Here is a 24,076-nt window from a genome sequence, read left to right on the forward strand (position 1 = left end):
CGAGTCCACGGAAGCTCTGGATACCTCCGTTCTAGGTTCTGCTCTAATACTGGGTTCAAGACCTTCGCTTATCCAAGAGATTTTATCCGCGAAGAAGTTGTTAAATTGGTCACAGCAGGCCTTGGTCGGTTCAAGGATCTGGTTCAGGGTAGGAGGTAGCTGAGTCAGCTCTCTCACAACCCTGAACAACTCTGCCGGACGCGACTCCGCGGACGCGATACGTGCATCATAGAACGAGTTCTTAGCTGCACGTATCGCCTCTCCATAGTCGTCCAACAGACGATCTAGGAGAGTCTGGTCGGATAAGCGCTGGTGTTTCCTCCAGCGCTGCTCTATCCGTCGCAGAACCCGCTTCCTTGCCCTGAGATCTTCCGTGTACCAGGGCTTTCTCTTGGAAGCAGGCCTGAGAGGGCGCTTGGGAGCGATACTGTATATAGCCCTGGAGAGATCAGTGTCCCAGATGTTAGTCAGGGCATCAACAGTATCGCTGTCATTTCCAACCATATAACCCTCTAGGGCTTCTTGGAACCTGCTGGGTTCCATCAGCCTTCGAGGGTGGACCATTCGAATAGGTCCACCACCCCCGGGAGGGATCTGGGTAGAAGCCTTGATCTTTGCCTCCACCAGGAAGTGATCCGTCCATGACAGGGGGGAAATATTGGATATTTCCGCCCACGGATTTTCCATCTCCGAGCAAAAGACCAAATCGAGTGTATTACCCGCAGAATGCGTAGGACCCGTGACCAGCTGGGACAGGCCCATGGCCGCCATGGTCTCCATGAATTCCCGAGCCGCACCGGATGGAACATAGTTGGCCGCGAAGGGGATGTTGAAGTCGCCCAGGACAAGTAGCCTGGGCGTTTCCAACAGCAGCTCCGAGACCAACTGTGTCAGCTCGTTAAGGGAGTCTGTTAGCGCACGGGGTGGCCGATACACCAACAAAATCCCTAGACTGTCCCTGGCCTTCAGGGTCAAGTAGATACACTCGATGTAGGAAGTTTGACGGAGATGGTTCCTGGTTAAAGACAAGATGGACTTATAGACCAAGGCAACAACCCCCCCCCCCCCCGCCCACCTAACCTGGTCTGGTCCTTAACTGAGTACCCGGCTGGCAGGGCCTGAGCCCACACTGCTTCCCCTTCAGGCCCTAGCCAGGTCTCAGTAATGCAAGCCAGATCACAGATGTTGTCCTCAAGTAGATTGTAGATTATGTGGGACTTGTTTTTAATGGATCTGGCATTGCACAGGAGCAGAGACAGGGTTTGTGGCATGGTTGGAAAGATCCTCAGGTCCTTTTGGTTAGGAGAGGGACAGGAAGGAGAGATAGATATTAAGCATCGATCCCGCCTTCCCCTGGAACGCTGGTCCAATCTCCTACCGCCATATCTTCCCTTGCCCCGCACAACCTCAATAGGAGCCCCGTTTATCTCTAGAGGGTCACCCCCTGCCTCCCCAGCCAAACTGGATGTAGATTTGTCTGCAGCTGCACAGTATGTGGTAAATTTCTGTGGCTGTGAGAGGGTTTCTCCTGTCCTTCGCTGAATACTTCCCAAGATCCACAGAGATTCCATTCCACCCCCACCCATAGTGAGCACCATTGGATCCTCCATATATGACTTGGCCAAGTTTCTGGTCACACAGTTAGAAACCCATATAGGGCAAACCCCACACTACATCAGGGACCCAGCTCACTTCATGGAAAAAGTCAACAGCCTCAAACTCAAACCCGGAGACATACTAATCACCTTTGATGTGGTCTCCGTGTTTACCAAATTCCCCATAAAGGACATCATGGCATTCAGCCGACAAATTTTTCCAGAATACACCACAGCCCTGTTCAAACATTGCCTCACCACAAGCTACTTCCAGTGAGATAGTAAATTCTACGAGCAGAGAGATGAGGTAACCATGGGAAGCCCTCTGAATCCTGTGATAGCAAAGTTTTACATGGAACACTTTATAAAGCAAGCCCTGGAAACAGCACCAAAAAAGCTCACAATATGGTTCTGATATGTACAGTAGATGACACTTCACCATCTGGAGCCATGGAGAAGAAGATCTGACTATGTTTTTGAACCCTCTGAACAACATCCACCCTAACATCCAATTCACAATGGGAAAAGAAAAGGAAAGAACACTGCCATTCATCTGCAAATCAAACCAACGGTTGGGCCACACAGTATACATAAAACCTATACACTTGGAAGATACCTACACAAGAACTCCAACCATCACTCAGAACAAAAAAGAACCACAATAAAACCAATGGTAGACTGGGCAAAAAGGATCTGTGAACCCCACTTCCTAGAAGATGAATTGAAGCACCTAGACTGGGCTCTACAGCTCAGACATCAGAAGGCTGCTAGACTCAGAAAACTTCATAGGAGGGAAGACAAACAACCACCCAAAGGGAAAGTATTTTTATCATACATCAAAGGAGACAGACAGAATAGGGAAAGTGGTGAGGAAACACAACCTCCAAATGGTCTACAAACCAACCAAGAAAATCCAGCAAATGCTGCCCTCAACGAAGGACAAGAGAGACATTCTCATGGCTGTAGGAGTTTACCACATACCATGCAGCTGCAGACAAGCGTACATAGGGACTACCAAACTGTCCAAACATGAATCAGGAAACACGAGAGACACTTCAGACTGGGTCAGCCAGAAAAATCAGCAGTAGCAGAACACGTTATAAACCATCCTGGGCATAAAATGCTGTTTTAAAACACTGAAATTCTGAACCATGCCAACAACTATCAGGTCAGAATGCACAGGGAAGCTATTGAAATCCATAAAAAGGTGGACAACTTCAACAAGAAAAAAGAAACCCTTAGTGTAAACTAGGGGGCTGTATAGACCAGCCCGAAAGGGATGGTTCTGTGCCGCCCCTGGAAGCGCAGTATTGGGGCCACAGTAACCGCATGCACAGCCCAGTGGCCCCAATCTGCCGTTTTCCACTTCTCTTCGGCCTGGAAAGGGATTCTCCTGCAGCTTCATGCCCAGCGGCATCCTTACCCTAAAGAGGAGAAAGAGGCAAGCCCTTTCTCCTCTGCATCATTGGTGCGGCCGTGTGGTTGCTGCGCCAACGATGCACACACCAAAAAGGAGCTCCAAAATGGAACTCCTTCCCACGACGCTGCCAAGGCGCCGTAAGCACCCTGGGGTGTTGCGGTTATGTCATGCATTCACCACGCTGTTTGTACATGGCATGCATGTAATATCATCAATATCATGTGGGCGGGATGGCGCCGTCTATACAAACTAGGTCTCAGGGGCGTGTGGTTGCTGCACGATCCCAAGCGCTAGTTTTGGCCCAAGGACGGTGCTTCCTGCCCATCTGTCCTGGGCCTAAGTTTGGCTACCAGTTCTGAAAAACACCAAAATCGAGGCCCAGCAAATGCAAATGAAAACCACCCAGGGTGAGGGGGTTTCCCATCAGACAACGGATTATTAATTAGACACCCTGGGGCCTTGCCATTCAACAACAGAATAATATGCAGATTAACATGTAAATTGCTTCCTCTCAACCAACAGTACAGTTGTCCTTTCCTTTACACGGAGGATCTGTTCTGGATCCCCCCCCCCCCCGTGTAAGGGGAAAATCACATATGCTCACGCCCCATTGAAAATAATGGGGTGTGTGCATGTGGCGCAGCGTGTACACCATGGGCATGCAACCACTCACTAGATTGTCCCGCGGTTTCAGCGTATGCCAAAAGCTGCGGAAGTGAAGCCCACTCATGGCGCGGGCTCACTGTTTATATGCCCCACTCTGTTCCATGCCAGCATTCTCTGAAGATGCCAGCCACAGCTGCTGCCGAAACATCAGGAATAAACTCTTCTAGAACGTGCCCTCATAGCCCCCCAAACCTACAAAAAACTATGGATGCTGGCCATGAAAGCCTTCGACATCACATGCTTTTAACAATTTTCAATTCCATGCTTTGTCAACATGAACCAACATGAGTCTTAATTCTAGTCTTAAAACTGGCAGGTTTCTCTCACTGAATTTGCTTGGTTCTTGAAAAGGAAATTCATCATTCCATTGTTGGCAGTCCCACAGTGTTTGTTATGTATTTTAGTCTGCTTTATTGCATGATGTGTATAATACATACAGTTAGAGTTACCGTGATAATGCATACTTAATGTTTTATTATTTAGGTGTATATCGAAAGAATCAATAAATACAGCTAACCATGTTTGCTAATTAAACATATAAAAGCATAATAAGAGGGTAATAATTTATTATGAAAAACCATAAATGACATTCTCTTGAGCTGTGTTGAGATATCCAGAGAGCTTTCTTTATTTATCTAATAAAAAAGCAGTATGCAAAGAGATGCTGCCTTTCTCCCAGAAGGGATCCAAGGTGGCTCCCAGACAGAAAACATATTTAAATGTAATATGAAAAAGAGAAGGTCTGTAGTTCTTTGTTGGAATCAGCCTCCTTCAGCTTATAATGAAAACTGAATTTCAAATAGGATCTATAATCCTATTCTGGTTTACTAAGGAGTAGTTTGCCAAATATTTGCAACCTTAAATTGGAGTAAATAGTGTGGGGAGAATTACGTCCTCTAACAAATGTTATTTTTGTTCAGATTGGAAGGCTCCCTGTTCACAGAAGCCACTACACCTATTATCTTGAATTTGGGTCACCTTTGTGTTGTATGGTATTTTCATAACAATTTTGTACCGAGATAGATGGGAAATAGGAGTGCCCTTTTTGATATCAAAACTGTAAAGGCTGCTCATGCAGTTGGCCCTTCTTATACATGTATTTTTTATACACGGACGCAAGCATCTATGGTTTGAAAATGTTCCAAAAAAGTATAAATTTCAAATATCAAACCTTGATTATCCATTTTTTATAAGGGACACCATTTTGCTATGTCATTATATTTAATGGGACTTGAGCATCCATGGATTTTGTTATCCACGGGGGATCTTGGAACCAAATCCCAGCGTATAACAAGGCTTCACTGTAATTCTCTGCATCTGAAACATTGGAAACTTAGCGCTGAAACAGACGGCCCTAAATGGTGGCATCATGCCGCTTCTTTGAGTGCTGGATCGGGGCCACAGCAATTGCACAGTGTGGCCCCGATCCGGCATTTTTCCAGCTCAAAAAGAGGTGACAAAATGCTGCTTCTTTTTGAGCTGGAAAAAAGCCTCCCTTTTCCACCACAGCAGTGACTTTTCCCCGTTTCTGCGGCGTGGCATGTGTAAACGCCATGCCACAGAAATGCCATGACACTGCCTGCTGTGTAGTCAGTGGGGTGGCATGATGCCAGCTTGGGGGCGGCATTGGGGTGTTCGGTGTGCATATGTCATGCCCCCACGCCACCCTGCAGACGGCTCTTTATGCCGATCTGCTTTGCCAGTTAGTTCCCTTGGAATGGGCAACTATCTGTGTAAATTGCATCCAAGTCTTCCAAGAAATTTTAAAAATCAACTTTCAGATACTTGCCTGCACCTATCTGAAACTCAGAGACTCAGTTCTCTTGAAATGGTCAACTCCATGCAAATAATATCCAAATCTGCCAATAAATTTAAATTTTCCTGTTCAGATACACACACACACACACACACACACGCTAAAAGTTGTATAGCAAAAAAGTCCCTGAGCACATTTGCCTGCATTATACGGTGTTTATACAAACAAAATTGGTTTGATATTTGGCAAATTTGTAGACCTCTTCAAGTAGATCATGGATTCCACATTTTGGGATCAACTAGGAGGAGGAGGAGGAGGAGGAGGAGGATTTTATTTGTATTTTCCTGCCTCTCCCTGCGGATCGAGGTGGGATTACACATCAGCAGATTAATACAGTACAGATATAAAATACAATCAGTAAAACACTTGACATTATTATTAATTCAATAAAATAGCTAAAACATCTAGAACATCTAAAACACTTAGAAAACATACATCATAACCAGAAGTGAAGCATTTTATCTTAAATGAGGTCGGATGGATAAGCCCACCGGAAAAGATCCGTCTTAAGTGCCTTCTTAAAGGCATCTAAGGTGGTGATAAGATGGATCTCTTCTGGTAGGCTGTTTCATTGTTTGGGGGCTACGGCCGTAAACGATCTATGGGAAGTTGACGTTAACCTGGGCTTATGGTATTCTAATAAATTCTTCCCAGATGTTCTGAGAGTGCAGGGAGGATTGTGTAGGGAGAGGCGTTCCCTCAAGTAACTTGGGCCCAAGCCACGAAGGGCTTTAATGGTAATAACCAACACTTTGTACTGTGCCTGGAAGCTAATCGGCAGCCAGTGAAGAGTTTTTAACACAGGTATTATATGGGCTGACCTAGGTATTCCGGTGACCAATCTGGCTGCCGCATTTTGAACCAATTGAAGCTTCCGAACTTGGTACGGAGGTAGCCCCATGTAGAGCGCATTACAGAAATCTAGACAAGAGATTACCAATGCAAGTACTACTGCTTCAAGGTCCTTTTGGTCCATGTAGGGACCAAATACGCAATTGGCGTATCAACCAAGGTTGGTATCAAGCACTTCTGGCAATCGAATCTATTTGAGATGACAGCTGTAGAAATGAATCCAGGAGTACTCCCAAACTGCGAACTTCATCCTTTAAGGGAAGTGTGACCCCATCCAGGACTAGTTGACAAAACTCCTTCCCCTGATGTAGGGAACCTATCACAAGTACCTCCGTTTTCTCTGGATTCAGCTTGAGTTTGTTTTCCCTCATTCAGCCCATTACCCACCCAAGGCAGGCAATCAGTTTGAAACTTACAAGTAATACATAATGTATTGTCAAAGGAAAGAAAAACATATCAAATGTCACACCCAAAAGCAATTATAAAGTACAGCAGGCCCTTGGTATCCATTTGTTTTTGGTTCCAGGATCCCCTGTGGATACCAAAATCTGTGGATGTTCAAGTTTCATTATATACAGTTGTGTTCCTTATATAAAATGGCAAAATCAAGTTATTCTTTTTGGATTTTTTTTTTAATTCAAGCTGGGGATGTTTGAATCTGTTGATATAGAGAGCTGACTGTACATTGAAGGCTTTCCATGTCATTTCCTAATGAATGAAGACTGAGTATGCAAAGCAAAGGAAAACCTGTGGTCTCAATGTTTCTAGTATATTTATTAATATTGAAATTTTACTGGATTGTCAGATGCATATGCTTTTTGTTCTGTGTTCATACAGACATGGGGAAAAAGTCAGTCTGAGCTCCAAATGTGCAGAAATAGACCGAGAGATGATTGGTTCCCTTGGTGTTTCCAAATCTGTGCTTAACAATGTCATTTTTTGCCACCAAGAAGAATCCAACTGGCCTTTAAGTGAAGGAAAGGCTCTGAAACAAAAATTTGATGAGATCTTTTCAGCAACAAGGTTAATTTATATCTATTTTTTAAAATAGATGTAAATGAAATGATTTTATTTTTATTTTTAATCATAAAGTATTAAAATACCTCATTAAAATAATCATCTATTAAAGCAATTCATGCTATTTATGTTGAAATATAACTTGGCTTAATTCTTAAAAGGTACATTAAGGCTTTGGAAACGCTTCGTCAGGTACGTCTGAAACAAGGCCAGCGGATTAAAGAGTGCCAGGTGGAGCTGAAGTACTTGAAACAAAATAAAGAAAAGGCACATGAAATTCAGAAGCATCTTACTGATAGAGAAACTCAGTTGGCTGCCTCCAAAGAAAATGTCAGATCTATTGAGCAGCAGCTTGAACCTTTAAAGGTAATTCGTTTTCTGCAGTTGCATAGCTAAGATTTTTCTGTAGGATATATATTAGAAAATAAATCCTGCATGCACACTGTTTTTATTAGAGCATCTGAAAGAGGTTATTTGTACTATTTTAACACAATTCTAGTTTGAAGTATATAGATACTACTGTATTGCCCTATTGTGTGTTTGTAACATGCAATACTGTATATACTTATCTATAAGTCTAGAAATTTTAGTCCAAAAATTGACCTCAAAAACCTAGGTCGACTTATCCACAGGTCAGTGTAAATACTATTCTTTAACTCTTATTAATAAGGGAACCATCCCCTGATTAAAGGCAAGAGTGCAATCTGTCCTGGAAGCACTAACGTCCCTCTACTCTCTCTTCCATCCAGCCTCTAGTGTGAGCCAAAACAGTTACACCTGCCATAATTTTGTAGGTTCTTTGGCATTGTTTTCCTTTACTTCATCATTTAGGTCCTTTTTTGCATGAACCTAAGTTTTATCATCGACTTATCCACAGTTCATATCAAAATCCCTAATTTTGCCCCCACAACCTGCCCTCGACTTATAGATGAGGTCGACTTATAGTCGAGTATATACGGTAAAATAAAATAAAAATCTTCCTGTACATGTTTGGCAGTTTAGAGTTAGTGCCATTGTTTTTCATGGGCTTTACTAACTGGAAGTCCATTCAGAGAGTCTGATGGATTGTTGTTGTTCTTCTTCTAAAAAGGGCAGCCCTCTTATGTACAAGGGATGGATATTGCATGCCAGCTAGAGGAGAGCCAGTTGACTCTGCCCTGATTGCACCCATAGGGCTGAATCCAACTTTAATAATTCTAGTTAGGCTAGATCCTTTGACTCAATGGGATCACCAAAGGTTTTGATTTACTATTCAGCAACTGATTTCAGTAGGTCTGCTGTAGCTGAGATTAGCAATTGGCCCAATTTTTTTCTGTTTCAAACCAAACACATATAAGAAATTATTAGACTGTTTCTGTGTGCAGAGATTTTAGTACCACCCAGAACCAGTTATCTTAAATACTCTGCCTTAATATAGGTAAACATAAATATTTTATAACACCTGTATAGGTAAGCATTTGTCCAGTCACTGTAGTTGAAAAGGTACTGCATGATGATAGATACATGTAATTCTGTGCAAGTGAATAAGAGGGTGGTGGAGGAGGGATAGAGAGCCCTGTCCTTCCTCTGTCCCTGCATAGAAACCTAGTGGGCTGCTGACCCTCAGGAGGTTAGTTCAGTGAGTTTACAAAACTGTTGCATAATCTCCATCATTGTTATATGCCTTGCTTATTTTTAGTATTTTTTTTCTCTTTCTCAGAATCGGCTGACAGAAATAGAACATAATCTTGTAAAAGTCATGAAACTTGACAATGACATAAAAGCTCTGGAAAGTCGGAAAAAGCAGATGGAAAAAGATAATCAAGATTTGCAACAAAAGATGGAAAAGGTTGGCTTGAAAGTATATTGTTGCTTGCCTTACCTTCTGTGAAGCAGATTATGAATTAATTTGGGGTGGGCAACTGTGGAGGGGAAGTCACAGTTGGAGAACTTGAAAGGGCTGTATTCACTTGCCAAAAAAGGTCACTTTTGCTACCAAATGCCCACCAGAGAAAAAAGGTGGGGGATTCTTTTTTTCTTTTTCTTTTCTTTTCTTTCTTTCTTCTTTTTTTCTTTTTTTCTTTTGGCCATACTTCGGACCTTCCTTAGTTGTTTTAGGTCTAGAAGAGGCCATTTTTTAATAACAGGAAGCAAGCAGAAGTCATTTCCTGTTTCAGAAAAGTTCTCTCTTGGGTCTAAACTGACCCAGGGTAAGTTCAAAATGTGCTGAAAATGCCCTCTCCTTACATTGCCTAGAGGACATTTGGGCGGGGGGGAATGTGGACATTTTTGCATTTATCATGTTGGCTTGGGATAACGAGAGTTGTTTTCAGCAGTTCTGAAGTGTGCCCCATTGGAGAAGATTGAGTTACACTTTGTTATTGTGGATCAAATGAAGTTGAGGATCTTCCCATTATATGTTTAGGTTTTTTTTTTCTTTATAGGGATTGAAGAAAAATAACCACTTGTTAGAAATAGAAGTAACTAGTCAGTTATGACAGAAGATAGATGCCTTTCTTTGTAACAAGGTTGTAGAAATGAGTTGCCACTTTTTAAATGTTACTAACCAAGACACATTCAAGATTTTATATAGGAAAAGTAGAAGACTACACTACAGAAGCCTGACTGTTGATCATTTAAATTATGATTTTGCATGTTTTATCCTTGCAACTACATAGAATAATACATCATAAATCAGATTATTATGGTTACATTGAATTTGGCAGCCATGGATGTAATAATCATTTAACTGATGCATGTTTAACATGTTTATCTTCTGGTTTTGTTGTAATATTTGTCATTTTTTAAAAAAAATAGTAATGATTTAACAAAATGGCATATAGCAAATGAGACTTGATATTTTTACAGCATTGTTAAGATTAAATAGAGGCAATTAAGAGTGAATGCAATTCTTAAACTGCAAAAAAATTCAGACTCTTTTATAAACGCCCCACCTCCAGAATGGCCAGAAGCCACCCCTATCTGCCCATCTGTTTTGGGCCAGAGTTTCTTCTCACTGACCTGATAACAGCTTCCCCAGCATAGAGATGTTTAGGTTGAGGAAAGGGTTGAAACTGTCCCAGAGAAACACTACATAAAATCAAAGGAGGTAAAACAAGAGTTAGTAAAAGGGTCTTGGATTTAGGCCTTTTCCTATGTAATGGATTTGGGGGTCATGGCCCCCCTGCAGAATCCTGAATTGCCTCTTCTCCTCTTAGAGATCTTTCCTTTTTTTTCTTTTTCCTTTCCTTTTTCCATTCACTCCAGTGGTGGCACGTGCATGTGTGTGTGTGGCCATACCTCTGTTAAAACCAATGGAACTTGAGGTCTTGTGGTTTCTTGGTTTATCTGATTTTCTAAGACATTGTGTCCCTTAATATTCCCCACTTCTTATTTAATTAATGCAATCTTACTATTGCCCCTCCAGTTGTTAATTATAAGTTCGCTTGCTTTGGCTCTTACTAGTAATTTTCAGGATCTCTTTTATTGTAATATGTATTCTTTTCCAGAATTTTTTCACCTGTGGACAGTTCTGCCACATATGATCCTGTTGCCTGTTGTCGTTTCATTTGTTTTGTGCTGTTTTATACATTTTTACAATCTTTTGCAGGGTTAAATACCATTGTTGGAAATTTGCAGTGAAAATACCATTTTCAGATAGTTTTCTTTCAAGTCTTGACATTTTGTAAATTGTTGCATCCTCTACTTTGAATATATCCAACTTTCCAAGTCAATATCATTTCATATATCCATGGCCCTCTTTACCATAGTCACTCTAATTTAGTCTTGTTCTCATTCTCTGGAGATAAGTATATTATAGAATTTTACTGTGTTTTTACCATCTGTGCTACAAAGTATTGTATCTACTGGTAATCCTTTTCCATCTTCCCCAAAGCTTTCCAATTTTAGATCCATTTTGAATCTTTCTTTTAATTGTGTGTGTATAACAGCCAGTGTATTTTGGGATTTAACTTCTCTCATTCTTCCAGTGACTTCATTTTATGTTTGTTTTGTTTGTCCTTTACTGAAATGTCCTCATGTCTGAGCCATGTAGCTAATGATTTCCACCTTCCATAGAATGATTCTTGAAGGGAAATCCATAATGGAATTCTTCTGTAATTTTTTTCCTTTTTGAGTCAGCCAATTTCTAAGCAGGGATTGCCTGATAAATTGGTTATGGAATTCTTAATGTACCTTTGCTTTTTCATATCATATGGATGTTTGCTATCCATATCTGCTGTTGAGGTCTTCAACATTTTGGATTCTTTCATTTTTCAAAGTTAACTGGTTGGTTTCAAAGTTATACAATCCTTTATCCAATTTAATGCACAAGCTTGATAATGCAATTTGAAATCTGGTACTCTGCATTCACCATTTTCTTTTATGTCTTTTAACGATTTCCATTTAATTCTTGGCTTTCTTGTTGCCCAGATAAATCTTTGCCAAATTTGGAATGGTTTTTCATTAATTATTATTAGTAAATTTTGAAAAAGAAAGTTCATTCTTGGGAGTATTGTCATTGTCTTTCCTTATCTATTCTATGGTCCAAAACACACTACATAAATAGTCCAGTTTGAGACTGGCTTAACTACACTGGCTCAATGTTAGGGAATTCTGGGAACTGTATTTTTGTGAGTCATTTAGTCTTCTCTATCAGAGAACTCTGGTGCCACAATAAACTACAATTCCCAGGATTCCCTAGCACTGAGCCAACCCAGTTAAAGCAGTCTCAAACTGGATTATTTATGCAGTGTATTTTGGACCCATATTGTTTTATAATTATTATCAGAGATCCACATTTCTTTTCAAAACAACCAGAGGGATAGCAGATTAAGCTGCCCCCCCCCCTTTTTTTTTTTTCCTTAGTAAAGGAAGATACTAATCACAGATTTCCTGCATCTTTTCCGTTTTGGCCCTTAGACTCCAACATGATAAAAATTATTGTTGATCTTTTTTTCTTTCTGAACTATAACATTAGGTTTTTCAAGGAACTGATGAACAACTTAGAGAAATGTATCAAAACCATCAGAAAACCGTGAGAGAAAAGGAGAGGAGATTAACAGAATGTCAGAGAGAACTGGAGCGAGCAAGCAAAGAATACCAAAGATTTAATAGAGAAAAATCAGAATTATTGGTTGAACAAGGTATTGTTTCCTATTTCTTAAATGTTTAACACTTGCAAGAGGTATCTATGACAAGTAGGTATATTTCTGTTTTGTGAGGTAATATCTTAAAATATGTTCCCACACTGATGTTTGTGGGTGATTATTTTGATCCCTCCTGCCAGTTGTGTACATTCAGTCAAGAATGTTATCAACCATTAGTCCATGGATTCAGTCTGGCCTGCAGCATCATTTCTTCTGGCTTCATTTAATTTTTATCAAGGTTTGGTTAAAAAACTCTTTTTTCACAGTTTTAGGGAAAATGTTTTCAAGCTGTGAAAGCATTCACACGTTTTTTAAATTTCCTGTGTAATATATGTGCAGTGCTTAAATTCAATATTTTTTTTGAGAAAAGCTGGTACTTGCAAGTTATTTGCCAGATTCTTCAAAATTCTTAATTCTGAATCTCAAAAAAGGTAGCTCTCAATATTTTCCAGTGGTGTGTAGGCTGGCCAAACTTTTTCCTAAAATAAATGGTAAAGATGACTTAGGAGTAGAACTGAAATTAAACTGTTTCACATCTTCACTTGGTAGCCTTGGAAAATGATTTACAAATAAGTCCATAAAAGTTGCCCTAACACAGAAGAGTTAGCATGATTCTGCACACATAGTAGAATAATTTAAAAAACCCACTATTGTAAACTTGTATCCATTGAACAAAATAACAGTTTTTTAAAAAGCTATTCTGGAAAACTCTTGGTAGGTGTACTTGAGAGTAAAGTTCGATATATTTGGTCAGACCTGTACACACAAAGTGATTTGTTCTTTTAAAGAGCCAGGTGTAAGAAAGACTTTGGGGTGAAGTGGCCTCTGGTTTCTCCAGCTGCCATTGGACTGGGACTATGGCAACTGCACGGCCTATTCCCAAAGCAGGCCACCACATCCGGTCCCCATCTGGCGCTGCCAGGAGTCAGTTTAAACTGAATTATTTTTGATCTGGTCCTTTAGACCAGAGCACAGCCTCAGTGTGTCTTCCAGACGCTTGTGGTGTGCATAGTCTAAATGGCATGCCCCCAAAGCTAGAAGCCTCTTCTTTTGGCACTTTCTTTCAAGATCATTTAAGCCACAGGGAAGAGGGCTTAAGGATTTCTTGTTTTTGGAGATCCATAGGGGTTCAGTAGAGAGGATGATAAAATCATAGAGTTGGAAGAGACCACAAAAGCCATCCAGTCCAACCCCCTGTCATGCAGGAAAGATGTTGGAAACATCTTGGCATGCATAGAGAATCTAGTAATAATTTATTATTGCATGCCTTCAAATCGTTTTCGACTTATTTCTGGCTTACGGTAACCTTGTCACAGGGTTTTCTTAGCAAGTTTCTTCAGAGAGGGTTTGTCATTGCTCTTCTCTGAGGTTGATGACTTGCCCAGAGTCACCCAGTGGGTTTCCATGACCAAGTACAGACTTGAATCCTGGCCTCCAGAGTCACAGTCCAACACTCAGACCACTACAACACACTGGCTCCCTTTTAGTAACTACTGAATATAAGTTGCAAAGGGGAGATGCTGGATCAACTCTACTTCCCTGGAGTTTAAATTTACTCACCCTAAGTGACCAGGCAAGTAATACAATTGTCCCTCCACATTTGTGGCTTTGACTTTTGCAAATTTGATTATTCATGATTTTTATTAATGTGTTCTCTCTTGGAATATCTAGGTCCTCCAGTGCAACTTTATGGTCAACTTTAACCAAAATTTGCACTGAAGGACCTAGAGATTCCTAGAGAGAACACTCCACTAGGCATTTGTAGCTCCTCCAGCATAATTCTGTGGTCAATATCTGGCAGATGCTGACCACAGAGTTGCACTGGATGACCTAGAGCAGGGGTAGGCAACCTGCGGCCTGCGGCCCGGATGCGGCCCGGCAAGGCCTTGGGACCGGCCCCAGCCCAGTCCTGCCGCCAATTGCCGCCGGGGCCTTTGGCCTCTTGCGCGCAAGAGCAAGGGGGGCAGTTATCTATAGACGCCTCAGAAACATGCATTTATATTAGCATTTTTTAAAAAATCAGCAATTTTTTTTGCGTGTCTTCCACTTTTTTTAAAAAAAAGTGTCCACCATTTGAAAATGTTGTCCTACATTTGCCCCGGTTTATTTATTTATTTAAATTTTTAAATAATTATTTAATTATTTATTTTTTGGCTTCAGCCCCCCAGTTGTCTGAGGGACAGCAACCCGGCCCCCGGCTCAAAAAGATTGCCTACCCCTGACCTAGAGATTCCTAGAGAGGTGTTCTCTCAGGTAAAAACATAGTGTTTTTGTTATTTGTGGCTTTTCCACATTCATGGGGGTCCTGTGCCCCTAACCCCAGCGAATGTGGGGGGATGAGTGTAATTCTGTTTAAGACTAGACTGACATTTTTCTAGCTTCTTGCACATAATAATGAGAGCTGCAAATTCTTGTTCTTTTAGTTTTGCAAATGAATTTATTTAAATATTTTGACATGTGTATATGTCTGTGAAAGGTCGTCTTCAGTTGCAAGCAGATCGCCACCAGCAGCATATTAGGACAAGAGATTCATTAATTCAGTCTTTGGCAGCTCATTTGGAATTGGGTGGATTTGAAAGAGTGCCCTTTAGTGAAAGGCAAATTGACAGTTTTCACAAACTTGTGAAAGAAAGACAGAACAAAGACAAGGAAGCTGCTGATCAGTTGATGGTAAGTATGTTTGCACATTCATTAAAGGCTAAGTTAATTTAACACAGGAAAAGAGCGCCACATTTTAAATCTGTAGAGAAGTTAGGGTGCAAACATATACTAATTTATTTCAATGCAAATTACACTGAAACAATGGGACATCAGAATAAATTTTAGATTGGTTTGTACATATGAACCCAAGGTATGCAGGCTGCATGGGTAAAAGGAGTGATCAGCTCCACTCTGGTGCCACAACAAACTACAGTTCCTGTAGTTCGAGCCATGGCAATTGAAGTGGTGTTAAACCAGATTATTTCTGCAGTGTGGTTGCAGCCTCTGCCCCTTTTTGTAGGATAAACTCAAGTGTTTCTGGGGAATTCAATGAAATCTTTAACTTTTGGATTATGGAGTCCTTCAAAGTTCTGCATTGATCCCTCAGTGATATTTTTTCCAGCATGAAAAAGCTGGGAGGCATTGTTTAGAACAGGGGTAGGCAACCTTTTTGAGCCAGGGGCCGGGTTGCTGTCCCTCAGACAACTGGTGGGCCGAACTCAAAATGGCGCCCGGAACGGTGCGGAAGCTGCGGCGGGGGCAGCAATCGGTGGCAGGACTGGGCTGGGGCTGGTCCCAAGGCCTCGCCAGGCCAGATCCAGCCCGTGGGCCGTAGGTTGCCGACCCCTGGTTTAGAATTTTTGAGCCTCAATATCTCTGGTGTGCTGATGCCACCCAACTCTGCCTCTCTTTTCTACCTAAATATTAAGAGGCTGTTTCAGTTCTAAAACAGTAGTAGGAAAACTCATTAGCTCTTTTGGCTTTTCCTACTATCTGTATGCCGATGACACCCAGCTGTATCTTTCCGCCCCGACCTTTCTCCAAGGCTTGAACAGCAAGTTTCGTCTTGCCTCACAGCTGTCTCACAGTGGATGTGCCATCGGCGTTTGAAGCTCAACATGTCCAAGACGGAGCTTCTTGTCTTTCCTCCTAAGTCCACCCTTCAACTCTCCTTTTCTGTCTCTGTGGACAACATTTCTATCCAACCAGTCCAGCAAGCCCGCAGTCTTGGTTTTATCTTTGACTCTTCTCTGTCGTGTATCCCTCAGATCCAGACCACAGCCAAGGCTTGTAGATTCTTTCTGTACAATATTGCCAAAATCCGACCATATCTCTCCGCCTCTACTGCCAAGATCCTGGTCCATGCCCTAGTGATCTCACGACTTGATTACTGTAACGTCCTCCTGGCTGGGCTTCCTCTTCCTCACCTCCGTCCTTTAATCTCTGTCCAGCATTCAGCTGCACGCTTTATCACATCCGCCCAGCGCTCTGACCATATCTCTCCTGTGTTGGCATCCCTTCACTGGCTCCCCCTCCCTTTCCGCATTCAGAATAAGCTCCTGCTGTCGACATTTAAAGCCCTCCATGGACTGGCCCCTCCTTACTTATCAGGCCTTCTTTCTCCTCACCTTCCCACCAGGGCCCTCCGTTCTGGTAGTCAAGGTCTGCTGTCTCAGCCCCGGATTTCCTCTGCCCCATCGCGGATTCGCCCCTTTTCACTTGCTGCCCCAGCAAGAGCCATCACTTCTTTAACCAGCTTCAAAACGGAGTTGAAAACCATCCTGTTCAGAGAAGCCTTCCCAGGCATTGCATAATTGTCGCTTACTATTTGATGTTCTTTTGGTGCCTGTTTATCAAACCATTTCCTGTATTGCTATGTACTGTATATGCATTATCCTACTTGAGAGTATGTACAGTATTTTCCTTGGAAAATGATTAACCATCCATTATGAAGCCAAGTCCTCCCTCCAGTCCATCTGCCTTGGTCCAGGCCTCGGAGGTAGAGAGGAACTGCTGGACCTCTTACCCTTTCCCTCCACCACTCCCTTCTCCTTCTGTGTCATGTCTTTTTAGATTGTAAGCCCGAGGGCAGGGAACCGTCTAACTAAAAAGATTGTATGTATAGCGCTGTGTAAATTTACAGCGCTTCATAAATAAAGGTTAATAATAATAATAAGATGTCAATAACAAATTATGCAGAAGCCTGCCTGATCAATTGAAAGGCAGATAAAAGAATAGAAATGCAGTCAAAGTTCAATGGGATTACACTGCCCCAAAAGTGCAGGTTTGCAGTGTGGGAGTCCAGGTTACGACCTTGTTGCCCTTCTGTCAGTAGTCAAAGCCTCCTCATCCCCTGACATGCTTTCAGGAACTGCAGGACTTTTAATAGTGTGCTGCATTACATTTTAGTTGCTTTTTGTGTTTAATTTTTTTAAAATAGGCCTTTTAATTAAATTTTAACTTTTTTGGTAAGTTTTTACATATATTGTATTTTTTTGTAAACTACTTGTTCTCGTGAGAAAGCTGAGGGAGAAATACAGGATACAAATGAATAAAATAATAATAAACAATATAAATAATATAAACAAATAATATGCAAATATCTTTGCATTTTTATGCTTGATTATAAATGGTAAAATCAGAAATAGAAAGAGTTACTTCTATGGCTTATGACTGCCTGAATCCCCAGCTACTGACCACACTGGCTAAGGGATTCTGATAATTGTAGCCCACAAAAGTGTCATTTCCAGGTTCTGTTTAAAAGTGAGATTCAGACTGATAAAAATGTAAAACTAGACTTAATTACCATCTTTTGTTTCAGAGAGCTGATGAGAAATATCAACCACTAGGAGTATTTCATTAATTTTTTTCCCTATCTTGCAAGTATGTGTCAGAGAAGTGACAAAATCTGGACATTTTATCTAAATAATAAAGTTGAAGGGCACTTCTGCAGACAGATATTTTCCTGGATTGGAATAAAAAAAATTCCATTTCTTGGTCCAGGTGTCTTCCTATGGAATGAATTGGGCTGATGGACTAGACTAGACTTTACCACTTTGAGTTTTCATTGTAGGAATTGTTGTATCTTAATGCTTCCTCCACTCCTTGTTTCAAGCCATTCCAACAAACTAGCGTATTAGGAAGAAATTTTGACCTAGACACCTTGCTACTATGTTTGTTATCTGATTTTTCCCTCTCTTTCATGTAGAGAATGTTCAGTATTATCATTGCTATTACTGTTATTGTTACTATCATAATTTATGTCCTGCCTTTGGACACAAGGTGGATTCCAAATTAAAATGATTAGAATAGAATTAAAAACAACATTAAAACAAAAATTACAGTGCGCCCGCGCCATACGCGGGCACGCCATACGCGGCCTTGAGCATACGCACTCAAGCCGCGGGGCGCGTGCGGGGCGGAAGGGGCGGTGCGTCCCATTCAATTGAATGTGCGCGCATGCCCGTTGTGCCCTGCGCGCGCCTGCGCTGCCGCGCACAAGCCCCATTGTTTCCAATGGGGCTCGAGCATAGGCAGAATTCGCTTTACGCGGAGGGATCCGGAACGGATCCCCCGCGTAAGGTGAGGACGGACTGTAAAACTATTAACCATATTAAAATAATTTAAAACATACACATTAAAAAGTAAAAAAGTAATTGAAAGAGTACAGTTTAAAACAATACAGCATTCGCATTATAGTCGTTTCCTTAAAAGTCTTAAATTTTAAAAGCCTGCTTGGATTTTTTTTTTAAAAGCCTTCTGTTGACAACAAGGAAGCATTACAGTCTTTCCGGGGAGAGAGCTCTAAAGTTTAGGGCAGCCACCAATAAGGTTCTCTCTTGTGTTCCCTCTCTCGGGTTCCCTCCAACTGGACCTGTGAAGGTAGTGGAACTGAAGGAAGGACCTCTCCAGTGGATCTCAAGTTGTATGCAGGCTCCTGTGGTTCAGGAAAAGGATCTACCAGCTGTATTTTTAAAGCTGCAATTTGATTACTAGAGTCACAATCATTCCTGCAAATTCTTCCCCATGTCAACCTGAAGCGTATTTTTTGTTTTTGAAAGAACTGTGGCAACGAAGCTTACTATGTATGTTCCTTGACATATCTTATTATGAAACAGATTTAGTAGTATAGTTTTCAAAGTGGAAAGTCAAACTACAGTGGATCCAGATTTCCTGGCGTTAGGGGTGCAAGACTCCCGTGAAAGTAGAAAAAAAGACAAATAAAAAACACACTTTTTTTAACCTGAGAGAACACCTCTCAAGGAATTTCTAGGTCCTCCAGTGCAACTCCATGGTCAACATCAGGTGGATGTTGACCATAGAATGTTTTCTTTGGGAATCTCTCGGTCTTCCAGCATAACTCTGGTTATCTTCCAGCAGCGTCCCGCTGGAGGATGTTGAGATTCATAGAAAGAACATATTAATCAAATATTAATATTAATCAATTCCATGAATAATCAAAGCCAGAAAAGTCAAAGCTGCTAATTCTGAATAATAGTAATTTTGGGTGGTAGTAATCAGGTTGCATTAAACCATGCATATCACTTCTTAATTTTGTATGTGTGTTGAAGGCATCTTACTTAAGAAAATGGTAAGAGCTCTTTGATGCCTATTAAGTGCAATATTTTTTTCCAGGGTGGCCAGCCAAGCCCCCCACCTCATCCCTCCAAGGGACATGATCATACAGTCAGCTCTCATAGCCACAGATTTTTCCCCATGAATTCAAGCATCCACAGTTTGAAAATATTTTAAAAATATATAATTTCCAAAAAACCCTTTATATTGCAGTTTTATACAAGGGACACCATCTTACTGTACCATCATATTTAATGGGACTTGAGTATCCACAGATATTGATATCCATGGGGGGTCTTGGAACCAAATTCCAGCCCACTGTACTTTCTTTCTGCAGCATATGGAATCCCTTGATACTTATGGCAGCCTGACAGTGATTATGAAATTTTAGCATTATCAGTACAATGAAAGACATTAATAGAAAAGCACGCTTTTTAAACTGATGATTGTGTTCAAAGTTAGTAGTGACACGCTTTTGTTCCCAGGGTTAGATGAGTCTTCTGTGATTACTGGTTAAGAAAGGGAGTACAGCTAAGCTCATTTACTTCATCCTAAGCATATGTCATCCCAAATGGGTCCCTTTTGTTTTTGTGGAACTAACTTCAGATATATTTATCCTTTGTGTAAATACTTTTCATGACTTTTTCAGAGAGAATTTGATGAAAAAGAGGCAGTGAAGCAGAAACAAATTGATGAAATAAGAGATAAAAAAACTGGACTTGAAAGAACTATTGAGTTGAAGTCAGACATTCAAAATAAAAAACAACTTGAAATGAAAAACCTTAAGCATGAATTACATCAGCTTGAAGGATCTTCAGATCGACTCCTGGAACTGGATCAGGAACTTGCCAAAGCAGTAAGATTTTCTTTTTGTAATATCAGATAAGGGGCCTACATACCCAAAATACCATAAAGGTTAGAACTTGGATGGGAGACTGCCAATAAATACCCGGTGCTGTAAGCTATATTTCAGAGGAAGGAACTAGCAAAACTAACTCTGAGTATTCCTTGCCTTAGAATGCCTTCTGAAATTCATGGGCTCATTGACACACACACAGCATCAGACTGTGTAACATCTGTTTTACAACATCTAAAGCTGTCTTGTTCAATCAGTTATGTTTCCTTTTTTCTTTCCAAATATCCTCTCTGTATATTGGAAGTCTTACACTGATGTTTCTGTAAATATATAGGGCCTGTGTACACTGAGGAGGCGTATGTGCCTAAGACACACAAATGTCTGCTACTCTTGTGGTGTCTGTGCATATGATGATAGGCATAGCTATGTCTGGGTTGGACAGATCAAGGCTGCATATAGGCTCATATTCCAAAGCTTGGAGATCAAGTAGCTCCGTGAATTAGGTTGGTGTGATCTTAGTCATCATGCAGAGCTAAAACCATGGCAATACAGGACTTGGTATAAAGCCTATATAGTTAAAGTTGTGTCATCCTGGATTATTTCTGCAGCACAGATGCAGCCCCAGACTTTATATTGCTTCAGACTGCATGTGGACATTTACATGATTGCTCCCTCATAACATTTGTCCTCTATATGAAAAGAACAAAACAAAACCACTGGTGGCACAGTGGTTAAATGCCTGTACTGCAGCCACTCACTCAGTTGTGAGTTCAATACCAACGAAAGGGCTCAGGGTTGACTCAGGCTTGCATCCTTCCAAGGTCACTAAAATGAGTACCCAGATTGTTGGGGCAATTAGCTTATACTTTGTAAACCGCTTAGGGAGTGCTTAAGTGCACTGATAAGTGGTATAGAAATGTACTTTCTATTGCTATTGCTATTCTAACTTAGCTGCCTGCATAAATTGCTGTATACAGGAGATTCTTACCTGGGGGTGCATTTTGTTGGCCAAGGCTTCCTTTTAATGAGAAATAGAGTTGAAAGATGAAAAAAGGCTTCTTCAGCAGCTAGAAATTCTGTCTTGTGTCCATAGCTAACACTAGTTATCACCATGTGAATATCACTCCAGTTTTAACTGTCCAGAGTTTGTTAGAAGATACATTCCTGACAGCTTGCATTATTTTTCTCTTCAGAATCATGAACTAGATGAAGCCGAGAAGAACTACAGGGTTGACATGCTAGAAAAAGAAATACAAGGGCTTCAAAAAGAGAAGACAGATTTGGATGGCATCCTTCGGAAACTGGATAAAGAGATGGAGCAGTTGAACTTAAATACGACAATTATAACCCAAATGGACATGCTGAAGAAAGATAAAGTAGTGCATTTTTTCCAACACTGCTAATATCTTAGAATACATAATTTTAAATGTATTTTTTCTGTAAAAGGCCTGGTTCAAAGGAGTGCCAAGTGCATTGGTCAGCACTATATGAGACATAATTCTCTGCACCGCCACCCCACTCTCCTTTTGACAGCTGACAATACCTTATTTGTTTAAGCAGACTTGGTCCCCACTTTGCAAGAAAGTCAGTGTACAAAACCAGTCAATCAATCAACGTTTGCTACTTGGAACACAATTGTAAAATATGGTTAGCCTCAAGGCAAGAAAGGGATCAGAGGGGAGGAAGAGACATAGCTTCAGCATGGGCAACTGAATATTTTCAGAATTGCAAATGTTTTGCTTATCTGTCTGTTGTTGTTAAGCTAATATATAATTGAAGAACACAGCTACAAGTTATTTGTATCCATCTCTTTATTTAAAGGCTGATAAAGAGGAGCAAATCAGAAAAATAAAGTCCAGGCACAGTGAAGAATTAATCTCCTTGTTAGGATATTTCCCAAATAAACGGCAGCTTGAAGATTGGCTTCACTCTAAAATTAAAGAAATTAATCAGACAAGAGACAAACTTGCCAAGCTCAAGTAAGTATTCATTCATATGAAAAGGGCATAAATGATGATGCAATAAAAAAGTGGAGTGATTTGTTTTCAATCTCCCCAGCCCCTCTCTAGGTTTTTAGTTTTTTAAAAAAAACCTACTTAGAGCAGTGAATCCTATTTAAACAGTTACAATGAGGCAGCAAATAAGTAAAAATCAATTAAGTCAAATAAGAACTAACTAGGCCTGACCCTGCTTAGCTTCTGAGATCAAACAAATGGGCATGTTCAGGGTGGTATGGCCATAGGTGAGATGAATAAGTATAAAAACAGCAGCATTCTAAGCCTTCTTTTAGAAGCTAAGGTTGAAAATGTCTGCTGAAAAGAATAAGTTTAAGCTGTTGGCTGAAGTTAGACAGGCTAACTTCTTAGGCAGAACATTCATTCCTTTTGTGCCACTGTGTAGAGCATAGTGTATTCATTTAATCTAAATGTGTTTAGGACATGAATGTCCAGATTTGACCAAAGAGCTGTAATGTATCAATGTTTTATCAGTTTTTTTTGTTTATTTTACAAGAATTAAGAATGATCTTAATCTTACACAATATTGTGCTTCTGGCAGTGAGATCTTGCCAGAAATTGTGCTTCCGTTTGCAGTGCTGGGACAGGGGGTGGCTAAAACAGGACTTTGGTAGATAATCTGAAGGGTGAGGCAGGTTTATATGGGTAGAGACAGTTCTCAGGATACTGTGCTCTCTGCCTGTATAAGGCTTTAGTAGTCAAAAAGGGATTCTGAGAAAGGAAGTGGGGCAGACATGAGAGAGGGTGTAAGGATGTTGAGGAAGGAAGTGGAAGATGCAGATATGGGAGAGGTGGTGTAAGAGATGTTAACATGATAGAAAGAGATCCTCCTATGGGGTTTACTGTTTCGTTAACTGAATGATAGAAAGGAATAGTCACATGCATTGGAATTTACCAGCCAGAAAGCTGTTGAGTTTTTCCCTAGCCAGTTCAGTTATGAAAGCATAGTTCTGGAACTTTTTCCCCATAGTATAATTGTGGCCTGATTGCTGTGCAGTTCATGGGATTACTTAACATCATTTTGCCCTTTCCAGATTATGGATTTTGTTGTTGTTGTTGTTAAATGGCCTTCTTGTTCTTCCCTTTTTTAAAAATGCACAGGCTCTCAGAGAGTAAGTGTGTTTGCATGACATGTCAAGTCAGGCATCTGTATGCAGTGGGAGCATGTCAGTCAGAGATCTACATGTATCAGAAGCTGTACCAAAACACATAGCTTTTTTTATTCATTGTTTGTGTCTCATGTTGTAAGAACGCAGGAAGCTGCCCTTTTCTGACTTGTTTCTCTGTCAGAAAAACAGAGTAACAAACCTAAGAAACTTTGGATTCTTCCTTTGGTTTGTCAGGAGAGAAACAAATTAGAGAAAAGTGGTTGCCTGCATATACGCAATACTGTGGGCCAAAGCTGCAGGCAGACACATTGGGAACTCCATGTAGCTGAGCTCCCATTAATTTAATGAATCTGTGATAGATGGGATAGTTGGTTCTTGGCTAGTTGTGCCGTGTATGTTTGTCTTCTAAGTTGAATTCTCATGTATAAAACACAGTTAACCAAGAAAATGCAGTTGCAACTCCCCCACTATGTGTGCACAGTGAAACAGGATAGTGTGTTCATCACACAAGTCTGGGTTGGAACCACATGTGGTAAGATGCAGGTAGA

The 24,076-nt window shown here is 40.9% G+C and overlaps 1 protein-coding gene across 1 annotated transcript in view; it reads left to right on the forward strand.

Moving 5' to 3' along the window:
* Nucleotides 1–24,076, forward strand: part of RAD50 (RAD50 double strand break repair protein) — a 67,499-nt gene that overhangs the window by 14,866 nt on the left and 28,557 nt on the right. Inside the window, 8 exon segments of the mRNA XM_042452725.1 lie at nucleotides 7,187–7,372; nucleotides 7,528–7,732; nucleotides 9,066–9,194; nucleotides 12,324–12,489; nucleotides 14,969–15,162; nucleotides 20,198–20,404; nucleotides 21,598–21,780; nucleotides 22,226–22,383. Coding sequence (XP_042308659.1) covers nucleotides 7,187–7,372; nucleotides 7,528–7,732; nucleotides 9,066–9,194; nucleotides 12,324–12,489; nucleotides 14,969–15,162; nucleotides 20,198–20,404; nucleotides 21,598–21,780; nucleotides 22,226–22,383 — 1,428 coding nt within the window.

The sequence above is a fragment of the Sceloporus undulatus genome, chromosome 2 (genome assembly GCF_019175285.1).
Source record: "Sceloporus undulatus isolate JIND9_A2432 ecotype Alabama chromosome 2, SceUnd_v1.1, whole genome shotgun sequence".
Classification (NCBI taxonomy): domain Eukaryota; kingdom Metazoa; phylum Chordata; class Lepidosauria; order Squamata; family Phrynosomatidae; genus Sceloporus; species Sceloporus undulatus.